Source organism: Callithrix jacchus, chromosome 12, assembly GCF_049354715.1.
Source record: "Callithrix jacchus isolate 240 chromosome 12, calJac240_pri, whole genome shotgun sequence".
In the NCBI taxonomy this organism is placed as follows: Eukaryota; Metazoa; Chordata; class Mammalia; order Primates; family Cebidae; genus Callithrix; species Callithrix jacchus.
The window spans coordinates 59,678,372-59,706,332 of record NC_133513.1 but is presented as its reverse complement, the minus strand read 5'-3'; the positions used below and the strand labels follow the sequence as shown (position 1 = coordinate 59,706,332).

At 43.0% G+C, this 27,961-nt stretch overlaps 1 protein-coding gene and 1 pseudogene across 1 annotated transcript; one reads left to right on the top strand and one right to left on the bottom strand.

Annotated features, from left to right (window-relative positions):
- Window positions 1-234: 234 nt before the first annotated feature.
- EIF4EBP2 (eukaryotic translation initiation factor 4E binding protein 2) lies at window positions 235-27,961 on the top strand. The gene is made up of 3 exons (XM_002756271.5): window positions 235-640; window positions 19,546-19,731; window positions 21,235-27,961. Exons 1-3 carry the CDS (start codon window positions 496-498, stop codon window positions 21,264-21,266), a joined length of 363 nt encoding a protein of 120 aa, XP_002756317.1. The 5' UTR covers window positions 235-495; the 3' UTR covers window positions 21,267-27,961.
- On the bottom strand, window positions 9,975-10,503 carry LOC108594130 (non-histone chromosomal protein HMG-17 pseudogene; annotated as a pseudogene).

Below are 27,961 nucleotides of genomic sequence, written 5' to 3'. Positions count from 1 at the left end.
ACAGCAACAATAAGAAAGTTTTCCTTGTCCGCCTTCACCTGGCTCACACTTAGCCCAGGTTCCTTCTAGCTCCTCTCCCGCTCACCAGGGTTAAGCCGAGCTCGTATTCAACCCCGCCTTGGCCCCGTACGCAACACGGACCGCAGCCCCGCCCCACCACCGTCTCGCCCCGCCCCGCGGCGACGTCACCTCCGGTAGACCCGCTTCCCCGAACTCTCTCTGGCTCCCGCCTTCGCCCGCTTCCGGTCGTCGTCGTCGCCGCTGCTGCCGCTGCTGCTGCTGCTGAGGCTGCTGGCGGAGGCCGGAGGATCGGGCGGCGGCGGCGGCGGCGGCTGAGAGGGCGGCGGCGGGAGCGGAGCGGGACTAGGGAACGAGAGGAAGCAAGCGAGGAGCGCGCAGAGCGTGCTTTTCCGCCTGCCTGAGGAGCCGGAGCAGCCCCGGCCCCGCCGCCGCCGCCTGCCCGCCGGACAAAGCCGAGAGCCCGCGCCCACAGCCATGTCCTCGTCCGCCGGCAGCAGCCACCAGCCCAGCCAGAGCCGCGCCATCCCCACTCGCACGGTGGCCATCAGCGACGCCGCGCAGCTACCTCATGACTATTGCACCACGCCCGGGGGGACGCTCTTCTCCACCACACCGGGAGGTGAGCGCCGGCCAGCCGTCCGCCGCGCTCCGTGTCCAGCCGCGGTCCTCTTAACTCCTCGGCGCCTCGGTGCCCGGCCGCTTCGCCCCCGCCCCACCGAAGCCCCGGGGACGCTGCTCTCGGGCCTGCCCGCGCGTTCGGGACCCTTCACTTCGCGTTCTCTCTTGCCTGCTGATCGATTCCGCGCGCGCCCCACTCGGGAATGTGGCTGTCCTGACGCGAAAAGAGCCCTTGTTTCCGTTTGGCGGCAGGCTTACGCACTCGACCCAGTTTTCTCTCCCCTCTCTGCCTCCTCGGGCGGATTTGGCTCCATTTGGCCATGCATTACATTCTGCGTTGCCTGTCTCTTGTAGATTGTGCAAATTAATGCTCGATTTTGGAGCCGGCTCCGGGCCTTTTAAAAAAGGACTTAGGGAGAGGAATTTGGCCCTGGGATCGTGCGATGGCTTGTTTTGCTGCTTTTAGAACACTGGGGGGAGGCTGGAATGCGGAGTCTGGAAGCCTCGCCCAGCGTTATCCTGCTTTGACAGCATTGTTTACTTCGCTGGACGAGGCCCCAGGGGTGAAGGGAGTCCCCAGGCCGGGAGGAGAGAGTGATATAATAAAGCTCAAGTAATAGCCAAGGGAAAGTAGGTGGAGGTGGTAGAGCGCTGGCAGCCTTAAGGCAGGATGTCTTTCGGCGGCGACGTCTTTGGAGATGGATTGAAGGACCTTTATCAAGGACACCCCAGTTGGACAGGGGGGTTGCTTGGTCCTTAGAAGGGGCTAGAGAGGCAGTTCAGAGAGAGGATGGTTCCCTGGCATTGCTTTTCAAAGCACGACCAGGAACTGTTTACAAGTAAGTAACACTGGAGTAGAGGTGAAGCTTGGTCACGGGAAAAGAGAGCTCAAAGGTTGTCTGTGCCCTAACCGGGCTGTCCTCCAGAGGGAGGAGCCTGGAAATCGATTTTGAGGAGCCTTATTGAAGGAAATGGGGCCTCCTTTTTGATTTCAGAACTTTGCCTTCTTTTGGGGTTGAGGTGGCCTCTTGTTAGAGGGTGGGGACTTAGCAGCTCCTGCGGTCTAGAGGATTGCTAGCCTTGTTCCTGTGGGCAGGGCTCAAGAGTTGTGCTACAACCAATCCGGTACAGTTAGGCCTGCACCATCCTTAAATCAGTTGCACAATAGCAAGGCCTGTGGAGTAAGGAGACCTACTTGCCAACACCAAGGGATAAAAATCTAGGAGAGAGCTTTACGGAGAAATTCAGCCGGGCCGCTCTAGGGGAGTGGCTGCCTTGGAAGGCTTTTTAAATGACCCAGGCAGAAGTTCATTAATATGTATGGAGAGCTGGGTTTAAGGAATTGTTAACTTTGCAGAATAGTGGAGTTCTTAGGTGTCTTAACTCCTGGAAGAAGCCTCCTCCCTGATATGATCGATTCAAGACTAAAGACGGTAAACACTGTGTTTGAGCATGGGACGGGGTCTCACTCTGTCACCTGGGCTGCAGTACAGTGGGACGACCTTGGCTCACTGCATTCTCCACTTCCCCAGGCTCAAGTGATCCTCCCACCTCAGCCTCCTGAATTGCTGAGACCACAGGCACGTGCCACCATTCCTGGCTAATATTTTTGTATTTTTGGTAGAGTTGGGGTTTTGCCGTGTTGCCCAGAGTGGTCTTGAACTCCTGGGTTCAAGTTACTTGCTCCCCTCTGCCTCCCAAAGTGCTGGGATTACAGGCGTGAGCCACTGCACCTGGCCGAGTTCTTGCCTTTTAATCCTGAGAAATTTTGGTAAACCAGAATCAGGCTCCACATAAGAGTTGTCTTGAACTTGAGCTGATAGCTTTTAAGAAATAGATGTTTTCCAAGGTGTTGGAAAGGGGTTCATAACTTCTTCCAGAATTCTTTTTTTTTTTTTTTTTTTTTTGAGACGGAGTTTCGCTCTTGTTACCCAGGCTGGAGTGCAATGGTGCCATCTTGGCTCACCGCAACCTCCGCCTCCTGGGTTCAGGCAATTCTCCTGCCGCAGCCTCCTGAGTAGCTGGGATTACAGGCACGCGCCACCGTGCCCAGCTAATTTTTTGTAATTTTAGTAAAGAGAGGGTTTCACCATGTTGACCAGGATGGTCTCGATCTCTTGACCTCGCGATCCATCTGCCTTGGCTTCACAAAGTGCTGGGATTACAGGCATGAGTCCTACCGCGCCCGGCCCAGAATTCTTTATGGTATTTCTCAATAAATGCCTGTGCTTCCAGCAGTTCAGAATGCGTCATAGTAACAGCCACACTCAGCTATAGTTTATTTTGGAAAGGAACTAAACTTGCAGCTATATATTATTCCCCTGAGGGAAGAGCCACCTAGACACATTTTTGGCTTATGTCAAATAGTCAAGGCACCATGCTTTTAAAAATAAGGGCCTAGTCTTTAAGTGTTGCTTCAACGATGGAAGCCTGTCTCATAGCCGGGATTAATTTTTAACGTGCTTGGAAAGATTCTGCCAGAAATACTGATTCATTTGCCCCTCCTCCTAACACACTCAATCACCACTGTTTTCTCAGTTATCACTTAACTTCCCTCCAGATTGTTTCTACACAGTTTTTTGTTTTGGATTTAAATACTTGTCATCCTGGCTCCTTAATGTTGAGCCTGTATTTATTGGGAGAACCCATCGTAATCTTTGGATTTTTAACATGAGGTCTTATTTAATATGTTTATAAGGATACAGTACTGTTGAAATTGTATTTAATCACTGTTACAGCAATGAATGCTGTTTAGGTGTTGTGTACTTACTGATTTAAGTTCCCCTCTGATGGTTTGTGTATCTCTAATGCTACATTCATCTTCCTCTTACCAGGTAATTTTATTTCTCTCAACCAGGGTGCAGTAGTTTGTTATTTGGCTACCTCCAGATGCCTCAATTAATATCATTACGTATCGATAGTGAGTTTTGTGCACCCAGGGAGTGCTTTGCACAAAAGGGGACAACAGACAAAAGTAGGAAATACAGTCCTTGGTCTGAATAGGTTTAAAATGATTTGGGGGTACAGGCAGACAGATTTTTTGTTCTGGAAGAGTAGAGTCAAGTGCTGACATATATTTCAGACTTGAAAACATTTAGAAAAATGAGTGGGAGGCTTGTGTTGGAAATCTCTATTTAGTGGTAAGGGAGGGGATTAACATTTCCTGCCTCAAACTCCTGGAAACTTTCTGGAGGGTCACATACATATCAGAGCATTCTGGCATAACAACAGTTGGTGGACCAAATGCCCTAAATGATCAGACTGAGCAGGGACATTCACAGCATACTGAACTTAAAGTTTCTCCCCCTTTCCCCTTCAAGAGTCCTTTATTCATTGGGGTTCAGAGGATACAGCTTACCCTTGAGGTTTCTCGAAATTGCCTTCCTGTGGTTTGGGAAGTAAGAAGTGGGTGAAAACACACTGGCGGAAACCTTCTGGATTTCTCATATTGTTAGAAGAGTACGCTTTCTTATAATGAAGGAAGAAGAAACTTGTTGGGCAAATTCCAGGCCCAAAAAAAAAAGTTCTTGGATTTTATTTTATTTTTCTGTCAGCCGGTGGAGGAGCGGGGATGATATTTAGTTCTTCCATTGAGAAGCTACTTCTACCCTCAAAAGAAGGTAAAGTTACTATAGTTGGCTTGAGTTTTATTAAAACTAGTGAGCTGGAAGAAAGCGAATGCTTTCATTTTATTATTGAGAGAAACTGGGACCCAGAGAAGTTAAGTAACTTGTTAATGTTATACAGCTAATTATTTTCTGTGGCTCCCTCAAAATTTAGTATCCTGATCACTATTTCAGTTTTTTCCTCAACTCTTTTGAGATGTTTATCTTACTAGGAAAGGAAGTTTGCAAACATTTAAAGAGACTTTTCTACCTTATATCCTTTCTAGGTACTGAACTGTCCCCTTTTAGGAGAGTTGTGCTCTGTGGAATGAGCAGAAACTTAAAGATCTCTTTTACCCTTTCTCTTTGCCTTTCTTTCCTGCACAGCATTCTCATCAGCCATGGAAAAGTATGCTGTTACCATAACAAGGACAACAGAGGGGAACTAACTGTGATGGTCTGAAATGTTGTCCATGCTGTAGCTCTTCCTTTCTGCCTCTTGGATAGTTGCTGTGATTGGTTTAATGGGGCAGAATTCATAAAGGATGGGTTTGGAAAGAAGGAGAAGTCAGGGAAAAGGGAAAATAATCCACTTGGAGTGAACTATACCTAAAAGAGTATAGTGAAGGGTGAAGGGAGCTGCTTTTTTAATCTGGTTCCCTTGGGAGGAGTAAGTAGAGTTCTGGGAAGGAAGGCCAGCTTCTGACCATGTCATAAAATTTCTAACTCTGTATCCTTGGGCTGAGTTTACTCAGTAACTTCTGAACAAACAAATGTTTATTTAACACTCCAACTTCAGTTACTAGCCAGAGGACTTCATTATTACATATGAGAAGTGCTTGAAAAACATAGTTAAGGGTGTTCAAACACTTTGCCTTGTGTTTGAGGAAGATGGCATTTACTTATATCAGAGTAACACAACATATGTTGACATTTTGTAGGAGATTCAACTTTAATCTCATATTCATCAGCTGCCAATATATATATGTAGAAGAAAGTGTACCTCAGTTTTGATGTTGGATGCATTTTGCTGCAAGGGACTGAATTCTAAGCCTGAGGAAGGCAGTAGTCCTCATCCTCAAGTGGTGGGAGTGCACCATGTGAAGGGAGCGCCTCTGCCTGACCTAAGCCAGCTACAGTCTGACAAGGAAAGAGGGCACAGGTGGATAGTGCAACATGCATGACTGCTCCCTGTAGCTCTTCTTAGGCCTTCTCTGTGGAACAGGAAGAAGGAAAAGTGACTAGCCTGTAAATTGGCACTAAGGTTATTCTGCAGAAACCTTTTAAGGATAGTATCTTAAAGACAATTTTATAACAGGCATCTTGCAGCTGGGTGTGGCGGTGCACACCTGTAATCCCAGCACTTTGGGAGGCAGACATGGGTGGGTCATGAGGTCAAGAGAACGAGACCATCCTGGCCAACATGGTGAAACCTCATCTTTACTAAAAATGCAAAAATTAGCTGGGTGTGGTGACGTTCCTCTGTAATCCCAGCTACTCAGGAGACTGAGACGGGAGAATCACCTGAACCTGGGAGGCAGAGGTTACAGTGAGCCTAGATTGCGCCACTGCACTCAAGCCTAGTGACAGAGCGAGACTCCACATCTCAGAAAAAAAAAAAAGGTGGGGGGATCTTGCATGGTTTGGAGACTGTAGGCTTGATTGTATGTTGTGTATGACGATTTACAGATCAGATGGGGTAAAGTTAGCATGGAGAAAGTTAGTTAATCTGCTTATAGAGGAAGAGAGCCTAAGCAGGACAGTTTATTGGTGAATGGCAGAAAAACTAGTTAAATTAGTGTTTAAGATTTTTTTTTTAAGGCAGATTCTTGCTCTGTTGTCCAGGCTGGAGTGCAGTGGCATGATCTTGGCTCGCTGCAACCTCCACCTCCCAGGTTCAAGCAGTTCTTCTGCCTCAGCCTCCCAAGTAGCTGGGATTACAGGCGCCTGCCACCATGCCCAGCTGATTTTTGTATTTTCAGTTGAGATGGGTTTCACCTTGTTGGTCAGGCTGGCCTTGAACTCCTGACCGCAAATGATCTGTCCACCTCGGCCTCCCAAAGTGGTGGGATTGAGCCACCATGCCTGGCTCTGTTTGTTTTGTTAATGTAAAAATCGTCTCTGTTGGTTTCTTAGCACTTCAGGGATTTGATGGTTGTACACACTGAATGTGGTTTGGCCACCACCAGTCTCCCAGGAGGACAGAGTTAGGTAGCTTTTAGTTTCCTCTGGGTTATTGGCCATAACAGTTTTTCAGGAGTCTGTCTCTTCATCCACAGTCTCCAAGAAGAACTGAAGTTTTTTCATGAATGTTCTGTAATTCAGTCAATAAAACATGACTTTAGCTTCCTAAGTTGAAAGAATAAGAAACAGAGAAAAACACTTTTTTTGTTTTTGGTTTTTTAAAAACACTTTTTTTGTTAACTCTCTTCTGTTTTTTCCTTTTTTTCTCCTTTTTATGGAGCTGAGAGAGAGAGACAGGCTTAGACTTCTTTTCTGAGTGCATTAGAAACACTTGCTGCTTGTTTATCTTGTATCTGTTTAAAGAAGAATACATGGACATAGCTGGAGAATTGTCAACAATTCCTAATAGAAAATTGAGGTTAGATGCCAAATGCTTTGTTTCTTTTTTTAATTCAATGTCTAGGCTTGAAGGATACCTTTTTCCTCATGGTCCCTGCTGCCTTTGCAGTGTTGGTCTGTGTGTATGTATTTATAAGGGTTTTGCAAGCATCTTTTTTCTTAGTTCCTTATAATGGTTTTTAAATATACTATCTCTTGATTTTTTATTTTTTTTAAATTTTTTATTGGATTTTAGGTTTTGGGGTACATGAGCAGAGCATGCAAGACAGTTGCGTAGGTACACACATGGCAGTATGCTTTGCTTTCCTTCTCCCCTTCACCCACATTTGGCATTTCTCCCCAGGCTATCCCTCCCCACCTCCCCCTCCCACTGGCCCTCCCCTTTTCCCCCCAATAGACCCCAGTGTTTAGTACTCCCCTTTCTGTGTCCATGTGTTCTCATTTTTCATCACCCGCCTATGAGTGAGAATATGCGGTGTTTCATTTTCTGTTCTTGTGTCAGTTTGCTGAGGATGATGTTCTCCAGATTCATCCATGTCCCTACAAACGACACAAACTCATCATTTCTGATTGCTGCATAATATTCCATGGTGTATATGTGCCACATTTTTCCAATCCAGTCTATTATCAATGGGCATTTGGGTTGATTCCAGGTCTTTGCTATTGTAAACAGTGCTGCAATGAACATTCGTGTACATGTGTCCTTATAGTAGAACGATTTATAGTCTTTTGGATATATACCCAGTAATGGGATTGCTGGGTCAAATGGAATTTCTATTTCTAAGGCCTTGAGGAATCGCCACACCATCTTCCACAATGGTTGAACTAATTTACACTCCCACCAACAGTGTAAAAGTGTTCCTTTTTCTCCACATCCTCTCCAGCATCTGTTGTCTCCAGATTTTTTAATGATCGCCATTCTAACTGGTGTTGATTTTTTAAAATATATTTTTATTGTGGTAAAACATATAATGAAAATTTCCATTTTAGTCATTTTTAATTGTACAGTTCAGTGGTATTAAATATATTACCCTTGGTTTACAACCATCACCACCATCCCCATCTTTAGAACTTTTTTCATCTCCTAAACTGAAACCTCATATCAATTAAATGATAACTTCGCATTAATCACTACACTGCAGCCCCTGGCAACTAACCATCCTACTTTGTGTCTTCATGAATTTGACAACTCAGAACCTCAGATGAATGGAACCATGTAGTAATTGTCATTTTGTAAGCGAACATTCATCAGTGTTTATGCTTTTTTTTCTCACATCCTTTTGCTTTTTAAATTTATTTTTTATACCTGTGAAAGCAACAAAGTTTTAAAAGTCGTATGGTATTATTGGCCATACAACAAAAAGCAACATTCCCATTCCCATTCCCTCATCTCCATTTCCACTCCCAGAGAAACCGTTTTAAACCTTTTTGCTAATGTGCACTGAAGCTTCAATCTCCTGGGCTTAACCTCCTGGGATCACAGGAGGGCCACCAAGCATGGCTAATTTTTTTTTTTTTTTTTTTGAGACGGAGTTTCACTCTTGTTACCCAGGCTGGAGTGCAATGGCTTGATCTCGGCTCACCGCAACCTCCGCCTCCTGGGTTCAGGCAATTCTCCTGCCTCAGCCTCCCGAGTAGCTGGGATTACAGGCATGCGCCACCATGCCCAGCTAATTTTTTGTATTTTTAGTAGAGACGGGGTTTCACCATGTGGACCAGGATGGTCTCGATCTCTTGACCTCGTGATCCACCCGTCTCGGCCTCCCAAAGTGCCAGGATTACAGGCTTGAGCCACCGCGCCCGGCCGCTAATTTTTTTTTCCAAGCCAAACTGTATCCAGATTTATTAAAGATACTTTCTGTAAACAGTCATGGTATTTCAGACAGGACATGGGCAGACAGTCATTAACAGTATACAACAACTTTCAAACTCCCTTCTTTGATGGACAACCAAAAATCAGAAAGCCACTGTAAAACCCAATGAAGTCTTCATCTGATGCTCTGAACAGGGAAAGTTTAGAGTGAGGGTTGACATTTCACATTTTATTTTTTATTTATTTTTTTTTTTGAGATGGAGTTTCGCTCATGTTACCCAGGCTGGAGTGCAATGGCACGATCTCGGCTCACCGCAACCTCCGCCTCCTGGGTTCAGGAAATTCTCCTGCCTCAGCCTCCTGAGTAGCTGGGATTACAGACACGTGCCACCATGCCCAGCTAATTTTTGTATTTTTAGTAGAGATGGGGTTTCACCATGTTGACCAGGATGGTCTCGATCTCTTGACCTCGTGATCCACCCGCCTTGGCCTCCCAAAATGCTGGGATTACAGGCTTGAGCCACCGCGCCCAGCCGACATTTCACATTTAGCAGGTTGTTTAACAACTTTTCACGAGCCGACCCTGACTTTCAGGAAGTGAAATGAAAATGGCAGAATTTGTCTGAAGAGCCACAATCTAGAAATGGAATCACTGCTCTTTTGACAGGTGCCATCTAAGTGACATCACTGGCAAGTCCAGATGGCCTGACACACTAGTAACCAATGACTGGGTGTCAGGTTCCAACAGATGTCTGGGCTTAAGGGAGTTAAGTCTATGCTGAAAGACGGAAAGGGAGAAGAGGACATAAAAATGAATTTTTTTTTTTTTTTTTTTTTTGAGACGGAGTTTCGCTCTTGTTACCCAGGCTGGAGTGCAATGGCGCCATCTTGGCTCACCGCAACCTCCGCCTCCTGGGTTCGGGCAATTCTCCTGCCTCAGCCTCCTGAGTAGCTGGGATTACGGGCACGCGCCACCACGCCCAGCTAATTTTTTGTGTTTTTTTTTTTTTTTAGTAGAGACGGGTTTCACCATGTTGACCAGGATGGTCTTGATCTCTTGACCTCATGATCCACCCGCCGTGGCCTCCCAAAGTGCTGGGATTACAGGCTTGAGCCACCGCGCCCGGCCACGAATTTGTTTTTTCATACCACAAGGCTTTTATGTGCCAAGGTAGCCATGTATGTCAAAGTCAGGGACTCCCTCCTCCTGGGAGCCAAGAGAAAGTCTCTCAAAACCAGCAGAGAAAGGCAGTTCCCCACATCAGTCCAGCTTTGGAGACATTCTATTACTGACATATGCCCCTTCCCCCAAAAACAACAATGAAGTGTTCTGAGTGCTAACAACATAGCTTAAAAAAAAAAAGGAAAACAAAATTCTGCATTTTTATAAAACTTGATAAAAAATAGTATTTCAAACTGTACAGTCACCAGAAGTACACGGTTATCAAAAATGCACACACTTCACTTGGCATCTCATGCACCTTCGACTTTCTGTGCCTGGTCTGTTTTGGCATCTCCATTTTCTGCAGGGTTATTCCCTTCCTTGCCAGCATCAGCCTTTCTCTTTTTCCCTTTGGATACCTTCTCTCCCTTCTTTGCAGGGGCCTTTTTAGGCTTGGGCTCTGGCTTTGGAGGAACAGGTTTAGCAGACAACCTCACGGATCTTCTCTGTGGTTTGTCCTTCACCTTGGCTTTATCTCCTTTAGCATCCCCTTGAGCCTTTCTCTTGGGCATGCTGGCGACGGCGGCAGGATGTAGGTGCTAGGCATGGGATACAGTGGCACGTGGGCTTTGGTTGGTCCAGGGGTCGTTCTCGCCTCTTCTTCACACTGCTCCAAGCATGGCTAATTTTTAAAATCTTTGTAGAGATGGTTTCTCACCATGTTGCCCAAGCTGGTTTTGAACTCCTGAGCTAAGGTGATCTTCTCACCTCAGCCTCCCAAAGTGCTGCAATTGTAGGTGTGAGCCCTTGCGCCCAGCCTATTTCTCAGTTTGGGATATTAACAATTAATTTCCTGCTATGGAAGATGAGGATTATTTGCTATGTACACCCTTCTCCCAATGTATATACTTTTGTCTCTTAATTTAATTTTTTAACCCTTTTTGGTTAAACTAATACGTATGTAATATTTACTAAATTTAGGTAAATATTAAATACAGATGTGGCTGACATTGTTGATTTCCTGCTCCATAGCCATTCCCTCTTCTTGCTTGCTGCCAGATTCCCTCAATTTTTTAAATGGCAGAGGGCTAAGCCCCAGGATATACACCATGACTGCTCTAAGCCAGTCATAGTTTCCCCTTTGTTTGGTTTGGTGGGCATCTGAACCAGTTCTGGCCAAATGAGGTGTAGAGGAAGTCTGCAGGTGGCTTCTGAGATTTTCCCCTTCGATAGAGAAAGTCCTAGGAGGAAAGCCCTGTTTGATTTCACGTTCTCCTTTCCTTCTTGGAACGCTATTGTTGTGAGGATGTAGGTCTATCTTAGCCTTTTTGGATGGCTTGTGGGCAAGTTGCTTAATGTTTTGTTCTCCACACTTTCTACTTGGATGAGTAACTGCTTAATTCTAATTCTGGAAGCAGACTTAGTTAAACAGAATTTTATGATGGAGTTCCCTGTAAAAATATAGTTAAAAACTACCCTGTAAGTTAACCAGGTTATAATGGACTTTCTCTGTGTGGTTTTATTTGAGCTTACATAATTTCTTAAGTATATAGCTTAATGCATAGATTATTATAATAAACTAAGGCACTTGGTATTGAAAGAGGCTCTTATGCTTGAATGACCTTGTTTCTATACTAGCCATCTTGACAAGCATAACTTTGGGTTTCATTCATTGACCTTGTTTTCTGCAGTTTGAGAATCACTGGTTTTGGATTCAAAGGTAGGTGGGTTTTTCCCCCCTCTCTGTCAAAGGGACTCAGTTTTACTCTCATATTTCCCTAGTAATGTTAGTAACTAGAAAGTCCTGGATGAAGGTATTAGATTTATCCTAATATCTGGTCACTAAGGGATGAAAAATTTATAAATAGCTAATGTTAACCTAGATGCTTTCTATTCTGAAATCCAAACATGAAGACTAAGAAAAATATGTGTGATTTAGAAACAAAACAAAAAAATGAAACTTCAACAGTGTAAAAGAGTATAAAATGCCAATAGACTACTACTTTCAACAGTTTCTGTTTGCAGTGCTTTTGCTGGTTACCATTGTTACTGTAAATAATACATGTATACTGTGATTTCTTGATTTTTTTTTAACATTAGACAATACTACTAACTCCCCATTATGAAAGATGAGAAATCTGAGATACTTTTATGATTTTCTGTCCCTCATTTCTCATTCTTGCTCCATTTACTAATTCCTGTAAATTATATTATCATTTTTGGCTCTTCTAGTAGTTATCTTTAAAACTCTAAATAATATTTGTCTCAACCTCACAACTTTAGCTCTTTACTATATAAAAGTACACCATGCACCTGTCCTCCTGCCTTTACTTTGCTGGTGTATAACTTCATTATTTTTGTAATAGCAGAGTTTGTGAGCAGGCATGGTGTCTTTCACTTATAAGCAACACTTTGTGAGGCCAGGGCAGGAGAATGGTTTGAGCCCAGGAGTTTGAGACCAGTCTGGGCAACATAATGAGACAACATCTCCACACAAAATAAAATTAGTTGAACTGTAGTCCCAGCGACTTGGGAAGCTAAGGTGTGAGGATCGCCTGAGCCCGGGAGGTCAAGGTTGCAGTAAGCCGTGATCATGCCACTGTGCTCTATTCTGGGTGATAGAGCAAGACCCTGTCTCTCAAAAAAAAAAAAAAGTCAGAGTTTGTAACATTTACGTACTCTTCCTTAACTAATTATTCTATGTTTTTACTATAGTTTGCTTATAAACATTGAAAATTAGCAAACAGCATATACAATATTGTAACTTTTTTTTTTTTTTACAACTTTCCAATATAAAACTAAGGAACATAATTATTTTTGTAGAAAAGGAATGGAAAATTGTTTTTTATTTTTTGTAACACTATCCATTGATCATAATCTTGCCCCATTTTATTTTATTATTTATTTATTTTTTAAGGTGGGGTTTCACCATGATGGCCAGGCTTCTCCTGACCTCAGGTGATCCACCCACCTTGGCCTCCCAAAGTGCTAGGATTACAGGCGTGAGCCACCACGTCTGGCCCCATGCCCCATTTTAATATTGTGTTATATGAGCTATAGATTTCTTGTCTAGTCTGTTTTCCTTCTTCAGTACCTTAAGGTTAACCTGTTTCTAGTTACTTATGACTGCGTTGGTTGACATTAAATTGAACTGACATAAATGTTGCAGGGAGTTTGGGTGAAATGTGAATTGCTAGGAAGTCCTTGCTTCAGAAAATGTACGTCTGCATGCATAAGTGACCTTAAATATTTTAGATTTCTTTAATAGGTTGTCATTAAATTGATACAAAATTATAGTAAACATAATGTTCAATAGGGGAAATAAAGGGGTTTTTCCTGCCATTTTATCCATGATTGAATCTTAATTTTTCTCTTTGAATAATTTTGGTTTTTTGAAAGGTCAGTGTCTTTTGAATTACACCCTGAATCATTAGTGATTAACAAGTTGATTCCCTTTTTTTGCTTTATACCCACTACAATTAAATTTTTTAGCTTGCAAAGATCTAAAATTCAAAAACTTAAAATACTATGCTTTCATAGTCATATTTTTCCTGGGCTATATTTGAGAACATTTACACCATTAAGAACCTAGTTCTTCAGTGTGTCTTGTTGTCTGAATTATTTACTTTGTTTGCATTCAAAATCAAACATACCTTAGGAATGCATTAAAAAACTATTAGAAATAATAGGTGAGTTTGCCAAGGTTGCAGGAATACAGGAATGATAGAAAAACCAGTTGTGGGCCCAGCACAGTGGCTCACACCTGTTATCTTAGCCCTTTGGGAGGCCAAGGCAGGCAGATAATTTGAGGTCAGGAGTTCAAGACCAGCCTGGCTAACATGGTAAAACTCCATCTCTCCTAAAAACACAAAAATTAGCTGGGCATGATGGCGCACACCTGTAATCCCGGCTACTCAGGAGGCTGAGGCAGAAGAATCACTTGAACCCAGAAGGTGGAGGTTGCAGTGAGCCAAGATTGTGCCCTACACTCCAGCCTGGGCATCAGAGGGAGACTGTCTCAAAAAAAAAAAAACAAAAACAAAAAACTGACTGAGCCGTTTATCCCAGCATTGTGAGAAGCTGAGGTGGGCAGATGTCTTGAGCCCAGGAGTTCAAGACCAGCCTGGGCAACATGGTGAAACCTCCTCTCTACAAAAAATACAAAAATCGCCAGGCATGGTGGCTCACGCCTGTAATCCCAGCACTTTGGGAGGCTGAGGCAGGCTGGAGATCAGGAGATCAAGATCATCCTGGCCAACATGGTGAAACCCTGTCTCTATTAAAAAATAATAATAATAATAATACAAAAATTAGCCAGGCAGGGTGGCATGTGCCTGTAGTCCCAGCTACTAGTGAGGCTGAGGCAGGAGGACTGCTTGGGCCCAGGATGCATAGGTTACAGTGAGCCGAGATGGCACTTCTGCTCTCTAGCCTGGATAACAGAACAAGACCTGTCTCTCAAAAAAAAAAAAGAAAAGAAAAAGAAAGCAGTCCCATTTACAATAGCATAAAACAGTTCGATAGATAGGAATAAAATTAGTCACAAAGCATAAAACTTTTGCTATGGAATCTACAAAACATTGTTGAAAGAAATTAAAGAAGACCCGTATAAAGTAGAAAGGCATTTGGTGGTCATGGATTAGAAGACTTAATATTGTTAAGGTAGTAGTGCTCCACAAATTGACCTTCACATTCAGCACAGTCCCTATCATAATCTCAGCTGGCTTCTTTGGCAAGCTGACAAAATTCATCTGGAACTTGAAGGGACCTAAAATATCCAGAACAATCCTGAAAAAGAAAAAGTTGGAAGACATAAACTTCCTGGTTTCAAAACTTACTGCAAGTCAAGACAGTGTGGTACTAGCATATAGATAGACATATAGATCAATGGAATAAAATTGAGAGTCCAGAAGTAAACCCTCACAATTATGGCCTATTGATCTTCAACAAGGGTGCCAAGACAATTCCATGGAAAAAGAAGAGTTTTCAACAGATAATGCTGATTGAACTGGTTATGCACAAGGAAAAACTGAAGGTGGACCAGATGGCTCAAAGACCTAAATGTCAGAGCAAAAACTATTAATATAAAATTCTTAGAAGAAGACAGGCTAATTTTTATGACCTTGGATTAGGCAGTGGCCTTAAATATGACTCCAAAAGCACAAACAAAAGAAAAAAAAAACAGATACATTGGACATGATGGAAATTAAAAATTTTGTGCTTCAAAGAACACCATGAAGAAAATGAAAAGATAACCCACAGAATAGGAGAAAACATTTGCAATCATATAACAGGTTTGTATCCGGAATAAAGAGCTATCACAATTTAGTAATAAAGACAACCCATTGAAAAATGGGTAAGGTTCTGAATAGACATTTCTTCAAAGAAGATATATGGTGGAATGGCCTGTAAGTACATGAAAAGAGCATGTTCAACATAATTAGCCAGCAAGGAAATGCAAATTAAGATCAAACCACAGTAAGAAACCACTTTATATATGTTAATGTTGGCTACAATATATAGAAATTAGAACTCTCACACTGCTGATGGAAATGTAAGATGGTACAACCACTTTGAAAAATAGGCAGTTCTTCATAGGGTTAAAGGTAGAGTTACCATGTGATCTAGCTAGCAGTTCTACCTTTTTTTTTTGTTTTTTGGATACTGAGTCTCACTCTGTCACCTAGGCTGAGTGCAGTGGTGCAATCATGGCTTACTGCAACCTCCATCTGGGGTCTTAAGCGATCCTCCCACCTCAGCCTCCCCAGTAGCTGGGACCAGAGACATATTGTCACACCTGGCTAATTTTTTTTTTTTTTGAGAGAGTTTCACTCTTGTTGCCCGGGCTGGAGTGCAGTGGCACAATCTTGGCTCACAATCTCTGTCTCCCTGGTTCAAGCAATTCTCCTGCCACAGCCTCCTGAGTAGCTGGGATTATAGGCATGTGCCACCATGCCCAGTTAATTTTGTATTTTTAGTAGTGACAGAGTTTCTCCATGTTGGTTAGGATGATCTCGAACTCCTGACCTCTGGTGATCCGCCCACCTTCGCCTCCCAAAGTGATGGGATTATAAGCATGAGCCACTGTGTCCGGCAATTTTTGTATTTTTTTGAGACAGGATTTTGCCATGTTGCCTGGGCCGGTCTTGATTGAATTCCTGAGCTCAAGCAGTCTACACATCTTGGCCTCCCAAAGTGCTGAGATTACAGGTGTGAGCTACCATGCCTGACTAATTCCACTTTTTTAGTTTAGTATATACCCAAGAGAATGAAAATGTGTTCACACAAAAACTTGTACGTGAATGTCATTCATAATAGCCAAAAAGTAGAAACAACCCATTTATCAGTTGATGGACTGTTTTTTTATTGACTTGTCAGTCCGTCAACTGATAAATCGATAAAATGTGATACATACATACAATGAAATATTGATAATGAAAAAGAAATGAAGTACTGATAAATGCTATAACATAAATGAACTCTGAAGACATTATGCAAGTGAAAGAAGCAGGCACAAAAGACCAAATATTGTATGATTCCATTTATATGAAATGGCCAGAATAGGTAAAACCATATAGAAACAGAAGGTAGATTAGTGGTTGCCTAGGGCCAGAGGGTGTGGGGGGAGGTTATTTGTAGGGTTAATGAAAAGGTTCTAAAATTGATTATATTGATGATTATACAGTCCTGTGAATCACCTAAAACTATCGAATTATACACTGTAAGTGGATGAATTGTAAATGAATGCTGTCTCAATAAACTTGTAAAATACTATCTCTTATTGGCTCTGTAAGGTCATAGTGGTTCTTCAGAGTTTCTCTTATACCTCACACATGTAGGCAGGAACTCTACTACCTAGATCCTAGTTAGCTTAATTTTAATTCTTTAATAAATGTGTTGTTGTTGATAGATAATTTAGAGAGCTTGCTTCTATGCTGTGCTTTTTCACCACCTAACATCCACAGTTTCCTGGCTTGATGTACTACAGAAGTAAGAATAATCTTGTTCCAATTTGCAAGTTGCCTCATCTGACAATGAAACCTCACCCTGGTTGGGCACTGTGGCTCACACCTGTAATCCCAGCACTTTGGGAGGCCTAGGTGGGCGGATCACAAGGTCAAGAAATTGAGACCATCCTGGCCAACATGTTGAAACTTTGTCTCCACTGAAAATACAAAAAAATACTAGCTGGGTGTGGTGGTGCACACCTGTAGTCCCACGTACTCGGGAAGCTGAGGCAGGAGAATTGATAGAACCCGGGAGGCAGAGGTTGCAGTGAGCCGAGATTGTACCATTGTACTCCAGCCTGGCGATAGAGCAAGACTGTCTCAAAAGAAAAAAGAAGAAGGAAACCTCACCCTTCTGAAATCTAACCATGAACAAAAGTGGGGTGACTCAACAGATTGGTAAAGTCCATCCATAAGGCTCATTCCCTTTGTTCATTGGAAGGCCTTCAGGCTCCCTTTCAGCCTGTTTGTCCTTATTTTACATAGCATGCTAATAAGCAAGTTGCTGATTTCCAAACCCAGCAGACTAGAAATACCAAGTTAGAAAGGGTTTAAGGGTGTACTATACAGATTGAATCGTGTCTCCCCAAAATTCTTATGTTGAAACCTTAATTGGTGCTTTTGCAGGTTAATTAGGTTGAGTTGAGGTCATGAAGGTGGGACCCTCATGATGGGATTAAGTACCTTTATAAGATGGGACACCACAGAGCTGTGGTCCCCTCACTCCCATGTAAAGGACACAGTGAGAAGGTAGCTACCTACAAGCCAAGAAGAGAGCCCTCAAAAGAAACCATTCATTAATATTGGACTTCTAGCCTCCAGAACTATGAAACAATACATTTCTGTTGTTTAAATTGTGCAGTCTGTGGTATTTTGTTATGGCAGCTTGAGCTGCTGAGCCATGGTAGTAGCCTGAAAAAAAGGCAGCCCTTAGTCTAACAGGAGACAGGCACACTGGGAGAAGGGTGCACCAGCACAGCCTTGACAATCAGTTTTGTATAGTGATGTTCAGCTGTACATAGCATCAACTCAATAGGGCTTGAGATTTCTTGGGTCACAACATAATAAACGATTTTCTTAATAATGACTGATTCATCAAGAGGGTTGAATCGTTTTCTGTTGAAGGCCATAAAGGGATTTAAATCTGTATTAGAAGTATTTCCATCCAGATAATCGAAACTATTCACCCTTTAAAAGTTGAATTAAATTTTGTGCTACCCAGAATGCCTCATTCCTCATAATTTCTAGATGCCTTTTTGAGTGTTAGTCGAGTTTTTGTTTTTCAAAGCAAAGAGTGTGAAGGTAAGTTTCTACTTTCCTTGTCCTAAAATTATATTTGATTTAAATTTTGAGGCAGGATGTTCTGTTGCCCAGGCTGGAGTGCAGTGGTGCAGTCATAGCTCACTGTAGCCTTGAACTCCTGGACTCAAGCTGTTCTGCCTCAGCCTCCGAGTAGTGGGGACTTCAGGCCCACATCACCTCACTTGGCTCTTTTTTTTTTTTTTGAGACAGTCTCACTCTGTCACCCAGGCTAGAGTGCAGTGGTGCAATATCAGCTCACTGCAACCTCTGCCTCCCGGTTCAAGCGATTCTCCTGCCTCAGCCTCCTGAGTAGCTGGGATTACAGGTGTGTGCCACCACACCCTGCTAATTTTTGTGTTTTTAGTAGAGATGGGGTTTCACCATATTGGTCAGGCTGGTCTTGAACTCCTGACCTCATGATCCACCTGCCTTGGCCTCCCAAAGTGCTGGGATTATAAGCATGAGCCACTGCACCCGGCCCTTAACTCTTTTTTTAAAATAATTTTTTTGTGGAGACAGGGCCTCACTATGTTACCCAGACTGGACTTAGACTCCTGGGCTCAAGCACTCCTCTTGCCTTGGACTCCCAAAGTGTTGGTATTACAGGCAATGAGCCACCATGCCCAGGCTCTCTTATCTTTTTGATAATAGCCATCCTAAGAGATGTGAAATGATAGTCTCATTGTGGTTTTCATTTGCATTTCCTTGATGATGAGTGATGATGAGCACCTTTTAATGTACCTGTTCACCATTTGTAAGCAGGTTTCCATCACTGTTTATCAGTTAAAGTGTACTCTTCAGAACTATAGTTTTAAAAACATTCAAGTAGCACTTACTGGTAAGCAGATTGTTTTGCAGAATAGAGAGAGGCTTCCAGCCAGTTCCAGCTTTGACTATAGCTATGAGAAGAATGTCAGTCTCAGTGCTTCTTTGGAAAGCCTTTTAAAGGGGCTGTTTATTTTTTCTCATACTTGTTTTTTCTTTCATTTAAAACTTTTTTTTCTTAAAGATGTTAATGTTAGGACCTAGATCACATAGAAATAAGACATAGCCCTGACATAAGAAACTCAAAAGTCTATAAAGAGAGACAGATAGATAAATAGGAGTCCTGTAATACGGGATATGTGTTGAGTAAGATGGGGAGGAAGAACCTGTTTAAAAAGTAAGGGGTGGGGGTGGCTTCATAAAGGAAGTGATGGTTGGAGCTGAGTCTTGAAGGATCAGCAGGAGTGTCACAGGTAGAAGAGAAAGAGGGTATTCCTGAAGGCAGAGGAGCCTGTTTACAGGCAGAGGGGTTAGAGCTTAGGCTTTCAACTTAAATTGTAAAATCCTTAAAAGTTAGGATTATATGGGATTTAAATTAAATTCCTGGGTAGTATTATATGTTGATAACCCCTTAAATTGTTTCAAACTCTCTTTAACTCTGTTTTCCAGGAACTCGAATCATTTATGACAGAAAGTTTCTGTTGGATCGTCGCAATTCTCCCATGGCTCAAACTCCACCCTGCCATCTGCCCAATATCCCAGGAGTCACCAGCCCTGGCACCTTAATTGAAGACTCCAAAGTAGAAGTAAACAATTTGAACAACTTGAACAGTCATGACAGGAAACATGCAGTTGGTAAGAGAATGGCGGTGTTGGAGACCTAGAGTGTGGCTGTTGGAATTTGAATGTCTGTTTGCTATAGGTTGAGAAGCTATTGATTCTTTGGTTGTTTTTTTTTATTTCTTTTTTTGTTTTACACAGAGTCTCACTCTGTCGCTCAGGCTGGAGTGCAGTGACATGATCTCAGCTCACTGCAACCTCCGCCTCCCAGGGTAAGCGATTCCTGCGTCGGCCTCCCCAGTAGCTGGGATTACAGGCACCCACCACCACGTCCAGCTGATTTTTGTATTTTTTAGTAGAGATGGGATTTCGCCATGTTAGCGAGGCAGGTCTTGAACTCCTGACCTCAGGTGATTCACCTGCCTCAGCCTCCCAAAGTGCCAGGATTACAGGCCCGGCCAATTCTTCATGTATAACTGATGTTCAGTTACATGTCTCAAAGGTTCTCCTCCCTCCCCCAAAGGTTTCTTGAAATGCTCTGAAAACCCTGAGTCCTGAGTTCTTTTTTTTTTTGAGAGTGTTTCATTCCTGTTGCCCAAGCTGGAGTGGTACAATCTTGGCTCACTGCAACCTCTGCCTCTTAGGTTCAAGCGATTCTCCTGCCTCATCCTCCCAATTAGCTGGGATTACAGGCACCCGCCACCACACCTGGCTAATTTTTATATTTTTAATGGAGACGGGGGGTTTCACCACGTTGGCCAGGCTGGTCTTGAACTCCTGACCTCAGGTGATCCACCCACCTTGACCTCCCAAAGTGCTGGGATTACAGGCATGAGCCACCCCGCCCGGCCTGGAAACCCTGAGTTCTGAATCATAATCAAATCTATTTGATCAAGTCTCCTATTCCCCTTCCCAGTTGGTGGGAGAAAAGAATCCGGAATCAGGATGGTAAACCCCAAAAATGACTCTTTGAACCATGCCTTAAGGATTGCCTGGCCTCAGCTTCATTGGACTAAGGATATACACAGAAAACAAAACATGTTATAGCCCCATTTCCATCACCCTCAGGCTAATAGACCTTGTTTCTTACAGGAATTTCTTTTTTATGGTGTGAGGAAAAGCAGTATGGCTTATTTCCTGTATTTTCCAGAACTACCTAAATTACCCAAATTACCCCTTCTCTAACACATTCTTTTGTAATGAGCCCTCTTTATCTCTGTAGAAGCAGAATGGTGAGGTGGGAGTGGCCAGCTCCTGATCCTCAGGGACTGCACTTGGACCATTAGATGTGAGCCAGCATTCTGCTTTGTCATATTTCAGATGAGTTTTTTTAATACACAAAGTGTCAGTTTGGAGCAGGGCCAAAGTCCAAAGCCTCCAGAGAGTGTGCTCCCCGATAGATGGCAGAGAGCTCCCTTGGAGCTGCTGTTTGGTCAAAGTAGAGTAATTGTTTTAGGGCAGCAGAGAATGGGACAGTTTGAATTATTTTTTGTCTCTCATATAGAGGGAATGACAGTTAAAACTGTTTTGCTTTTTTTGTGTATATGCTAAACTCTTCATTTTATTTGTCCTAACTAGGGGATGATGCTCAGTTTGAGATGGACATCTGACTCTCCTGCAAGGATTAGAAGAAAAGCAGCAACACCGATACCTGTGTGCACCTGATTTGGCCAATAAGATCCACAGTGTAAAGACAGAAGAGGCAATACCAGCAGTCCCCATTACAGTCTCCACCTCCCCCTCTTCCTCTGGGTGCCAAATGATGGGAAGATGAGCTTCATCTGACCATTTCTTCGCCCTGTCTCCTATTCCCCTTCCCAGTTAAACAGGTTAGATTGAAGGCCCTTGATGTATTTCTGTAGAGCTAAGCAGTCCATAGAGGAAAACAGTTAAACTCTGACTTTTCCTAGTTGTATTTTTAATTGAGAGCTAACTTCATACCCCGCAATTTTGTCCCAAATCAAATATCCACCTACCAAGAAATGCCTGACTGGGAAGTCTGGGAAAGGGATACAGAGGCTTGGTGGGCCTAACACCATTCATGTTCCTTACACTCTGTCTCTCCTCCCTGTATCCCACCTATGGTTCAGAGTCTTGGCTTGGGGTCTTTAAAACCAGCAGGGTAAATGATAAAAAGGAGCTGCTTTCCCTTTTACCTTGAGGTATTCGTTCCTCGGGACAGAGCACAGTTTGTGCAACTCTGGTAGCATTACCCTGTGATACTGTTTTGAAATCCACTTCTGTTCTTTCCTTTTGGAGGAATGTCTTCTGTCTTTGGTATTATAGTTCATCTTCCCATTCTTTTACTTAGTGCATTTGTGCAGATATTTTTAACTCTGTACATCAGAAGAGAGCCTTTGGTAACCAGTTTAGTTCTTCTGCCATTCCTCCCTGCTTGCATCTTTTTGCTGGCAGAGTCCTCTTGTACTTCAAGAAAGAGAAGTGATTTGGTCTGTTCCTATTACCAAGTAATAGAGGCACTTTAGCCTCACTGGGTGGGTAAGGCCTGATCATAGTATTCTGTCAGATAATGCCCAAGAATGACCTCTGAAGAGCATTGACCCATTTGAGTACCCAGTCTCAGTAGTCATTTTTAAGTCCAGGGAGCATTGTGATAGTTGTTCTCAGATTGCAGTTTCTTACATTTTGAGTTTGAAGTTGATTTTCATAATGTTCTTAGAAAAGAACTGCATTTTTTCCTTTGTGGTTCTGCTTTGTTTGGCTGCTGGGATAGATAAGCATGGGCTTAAAAAATGTGTTCCTCCCAGTTTTCTTGCCTTTTCTGTTGTACTCCGAATTTCCTTCCCTACCTCCCTCACTGTCTTCCTCTCTCCTTCCTTTCCTTCCTTTCCTTCCTTTTTCTCTACCAGGCCATTTTTCAAATTTACATCAAAGATACCTCATGTTGGTATCTGAGAATATCTGTCACTCCTCTTATCTGAGAAGTGACCTTTTATTTTTAAGATGACTACAGACCTATTTTTAGATATGTTTTCAGTACAATTTTGAACAGCAACTTTTTAATTAAACATCTTCCAGTGTTAGGAAGGTGAGAAATGTTCATAGGCAAGTCTGCTGTTCTATGTCAACATTTTTTGTCACCCCTAGTTCCCCAGGAGCTCTTTCCTTTCCCTTCTAGTTTTGGGTGTGCATGTTTGGAGTTTGTAGTGGGTGGTTTAAAACTGGACCATTCTGCCTTGCTTTGGGTTGTTCATGAAAGCCTCATTCTTTTCTCTGATCCTTTAGCTTTTGCATTCACCCACCCTTCCCACCTACCTCTCCTGGGACTATTGACCAGCATAATAATCCCGGGAGAATGACTCCTCTCATAGAAAAACTAAAGTATCCATCCCCCATAGTTAAGTAGCCACTGGTGTCCTGGGAATTTCTGGTTGGATTTGGTGCCCTGAACTTTCTTATTAAGAAATCAGTTCCCAGGGTGAGAGTAACAGGCCAGGGCGAAGAAGCCCGATTGTTTTTCTTTTGAGCTATGAAAAGACCCTGTTTGTGAATACATTTTAGAAGAGAAGAAGGATGTCTGCAGAACTTTGTTCTGTTTTCTGCTACAAAAATGTGAATAGTTCAGAGTGAAAACCTTTTGTGATGGTTGATGTCTCTCAGGAATAAGCTGGATCTCCAATGTTTTGGGGATGCTTTGAGTCTCAAAATTGATAATCAGAAAAGTATTTTTTGTTTGTTTGTTTAATGTATCCCTGTTCTGTTTTTAATTAAACTCCAAATCTCATTTTACATATTCTTGGGAAAATCTAAGTTGCGCTGTAATTTACATAAAAAGCATGCTCAGGACCTGTTTGCACCCTGGGGAGCCTGATTCTTTGGGAATGAAGCTTTTCATTCTTCATACACTGGCCTTGGCATCCTGTGGAATTTGACCCAACTAGCAGTCAGTGAGCAGAAGAGTGAACTCTTCTTGATCTTTATTGCTATGTGTGAAAACTTGGCTTCCTCACTGAACGGTGGAAAAGCATGAGCTCAAGTAGTGTCAAGATGCCATTTTTCTTTTCTTGCCATCTTGGGGAGCTTCTTCTGCATGTGGCCCACTAATTAGAAGGCATATTTTTAGTATTTCTTGGGAGTGTCAGCTGTATAATGCAGCAGCTGTCCAATCCCTTATCCTTCTCTGCAAGGACCTCCTGACGGCTTGGTGCAGTTCTTTCCCGGAGACCAACTCTAGACAGCCTTTGACCTTCATAAGTTGGCATTTAAAAAATAATTTCACAAGGCATGAGAAAAACTTCCAATAGATGATACCTTTGTGTCATGCCTCATAGAATTATTTTTAGAACAAGATAGAGTCTATTGGGTGGTTTACCTCTGCATGTTTGTAGGGAACCTCACAGATGAAACCCTGAATGAATGATGTGTCCTGGCTTTTTTAGAGGGAAGGAACACCCTTAAGTTACCACTTAACTGAGACAGTTCTCACCACTTTAGTGACCATATGTAGTTTTCTTTTTATGAGGAACTCATGCTTCTATTGTTGTGGGGACATTCAGTCTTAATGAGAAATGACTTCCCTCCAAATTCCAGCAGCAGACATGCATTGTCATGGTTCTGCCTTCTTTATTGTGGGGGTCATTGAGTTCACCAGTTCTCATTCTGTTTAAATATGTACAGCATTTTCAAGGGCACAGATACAGAGAAGCTGGCTTCTAGGTGTTGGGCTTCCAAGCCAAGAGTTTTGTCCTTCCACCTGTATTAGTTATCTATTGCTATGTGACAAATTACCCTACATTTAGTATCTTAAAATAGCAAACATTATCTGTCCGTTTTTGTGGATTAAGAATTTGGGAGTAGCTTAACTTGATGATTCTGGCCCAGGTTATCAGGAAGTTAACAGTCAAGATGTGGGCAAGGGCTGCAGTCAGCTGGAGCTGGAGAATCCCCTTCCAAGTTCTCTTTTTGTGGCTGTTGGCAGGATGCCTCAGTTTCTTCCCATGTGGGTCTATGCATGAGTGGCCTCACACCATGACACCTTGGCTTTTCCCTGAGCAGCTGATTCCAGAGATGGGGGGCAGGGCCAGGAGAAAAGCTGCAGTGCCTTTTAAGACATAGTCTTGGAAAGGACACACCATCACTTCTTATTCCAGTCTTGAGAAGCAAGCCATAAGTCCAGCCTGCTCTCAAGGAGAGAGGAATTACACATGGCTCTACCTCACTGGAGCAGTAGCAAAGAATGTATGGATGTATCTTAAAAGCACCACACCCCAACTGAGGAGGAAGCCAGGTCAATAGGGAGGTAGGTTTAATCTAGATAAGCTGAAAGATAGATTGCTATCAAAAACAATTACTGGGATAGAAAGCAAACTCCCCAAAGCTACTTGCTGTTTTTGAAGGGGTGGTAAGAAATGGCAATTCCCAGGAGAAGAGAAAATACCAGCAGCACAAGTAGGCTTATTTGCAAGTCCTGGGCTTGGTGTCTGTAAGACTCATTTACCACTTTTATTTTCCTGTAGCTAGGAATTAACAAAAGGAAGTGGGGCCTTCCAGCTGAGTCACTAAAGCTGTCTTGTTTGGAATGGGGATTGTCCAGCAAAGGGAGCAAACATGAATTAGACGTTAGGCTATATTGAGCTGAAGACATGAAAGCAGTTCAGATTTAGGGGAAATAGATGATGTTATCAGGAAGCCAGTTTCCCACCAGTGTGGGTGCTTGGTACCTGGTCTCTCCAGTCTCAACAGACTCAGGTCAGATCTCTCACCCAGGAAGCAACCACTCCATAAAATAGGGAACATCTGAGAATTACAAATGTCTATGCTTGGTTGCTCCTCTAAATCCAGTGCACAGGTTAACCCTGCATGCCCATCTTTTCCTGGGCTTCTTGATGGCAATGTGTTCTTAAAGAATTGGTCTTGTCTTCACCCTCAAGACAAACTTATAAAGTTTTTTCGTTTAATACATTCTAGTGAATGGCTGCTATATGTTTCTGGCACCCATTCCTAACCAGGTCTTTAGAGATTTCAGATACTTTAAAGATGCAAAATTTTTGTTTTGTTTTGTTTTGGTTTTGTTTTTTTTTTTTCTGTGAGACAAGAGTTGTGCTCTGTCGCCCAGGCTGGAGTGTAGTGGTGTGAGCTCAGCTTACTGCATCCTCTGCCTCCCAGGTTCAAATGTTTCTCCTGCCTTAGCCTTCTGAGTAGCTGGGATTACAGGCACACACCACCATGCCTGGCTAATTTTTTTTTGTGTTTTTAGTTTAGAAACAGGGTTTCACCATGTTGGCCAGGGGGGTCTCGAACTCCTGACCTCAGGTGATCCACCCACCTCAGCCTCCCAAAGTGCTGAGATTACAGGCATGAGCCACTGCACCCAGCCAAAGATGCAAATTCTTGTTTGGATTTATGTTCTGCCTCTTCCCAGCATGTTCTTATCTACAGCCCTGCTTGCTTGAGAGTATACTTCGATAAAAAGCATTGCTGTTGAGGCAGCTATAAGAAAAGGATACTCCTTCCAGTATAAATAACTCATCTTTAGAGCACCTTTAAATGAATTTCGTTTTTCTTCCTTATTTTGAGGTGTATTCAAAATATATGGTCTTCTCTTTTTTTGCTGTTTGGGTTTCCAGCTCTTTGGGACTCTGACCTTACCTTTCCAGCTCAAACACCGTTAGTTAAGTCCCTCACCTGCTTCAAATCAAGCAGGTGAAGGAAGGGCTCAGCTTGTTGGCAGCAATATCCCAGAGATTGAATCTGTTTCCGTTTTCCTCACTTGGATAACAGCTGCTTGAAACCAGGGCTCTTAGCCCTTTGCATTCCCCTTTAGAGAGGAAGCCACACTGCCTTTCTTTGTCGGTTCAGAACTATCCTCCTTGGCAGGCATGTTTTCTGGACTACATGCACATGGGCAGCTACTGATTAATCTGCAAAACCCAATCACCTACCCATAATAACTGGGAAGGTGTTGTATTTGTGTTTAAGAACCATTGTTTCTTTGGGAGGGCAGTTTCTGTCTGGACTTTGAGGTGGACTTAGTTATCCCCACAGTTCTTTACAAAGCTCTCAGCTTTTAATAAAAGATGAAATCAGATATCGATGCAGTTGGGTCACAATTCTCTAGAATGCTTCTACCCCAGGGCCACTTCCTGTTCTTAGCCATGGTTTTCCAGTTTAGTAGAGTTTCTTGAGGCTGACCTACAGACATATCTAACTGAAAACTGTAAGAGTTATTGATACATACTTGTTTTTTCAGTTAATCATTTAACATCACCTTTCCCACTCTCTGGAATTTAAATTTATTTCTCTAGGCTGGTCCTGGAAGGTGATACCTTTTGGCAAAGCGTAGATTTAGGAGAAGGCTTGTGAGTCCCTATTCAGAGGGTTTGTGATTTCTCTTTGCTTAAGGCTCTCTGCCTACAGCCCTGGTAGAGCATACCGTATGTCATGGATACCCAATGGGAATATTACTGAGATGGAAGACATTTCCCAGGGTAAATTCTCACTCTGCCACCTTTCTAAGGGTGCAGAGAGATGCTGCAATGCTTGATAATCATTTGGCCACATTAAAATTTCCAAAGGGAGCTTTTGCCGGTGCTTAAAACCAAAACTCCTGGACACTTAGGAAATTCCATGAATCTAGCACAAAATATCCATTCTTGCCCCAATGTATCCCCTTTCTCTCCAGCATAATCTAAAGGAAAAAAAAAAAAAAGCCCAGGCCAAGGGTACTTTTAACTGGAAACCAGGGGAGGAGGGTAGAACACTAGTAGGGAGCCAAGAGGCGGGTTGCTGGGTAAGCCATCCTGCCTTACCTGGTGCCTGTATCTACATTGCTGAGTGCCGTGCGCCAGTGCCTTTCCTTCACCTGCAGATGGAGCCCATCTCTTTCTACCTAGGTGAGGAGACCCTCTGCTACTCCAGGGGTAAAACTTAAAGAAGGTGTCTTGAAGAGCCCAAAGGACACTCACATGCTAAGGTGTCCATTTTATGCATCTTTAAAATATTTTATTTAAAAAAAAAAATAGCCCTGCCCTGTCTTAGTGCCACTGATGGCCCAGTACCATCCATTCTGTATGGAAAAGCGGAGACTGCCAGCACTTTCCTTGGTCTTCCCTTTGTCTCCCATGATGTGTTGTCCCCTCATCCCTCCCATCCATTTCACTGTGTGTGATTGGATAGCAGAGGGCACTACGCAGTCCTTGAGGCAGTCCTGTGTGATTCCATGATCAATTGTTTTTGTATTTTAACTATCCTTCCAAACCAGCAGATGTTTGGAAATTAGGGAAAAAATTAAATTTTCATCAATGGTTGCTGTCATAGTTAAATCAATAAAGATCTTGAGTATCGA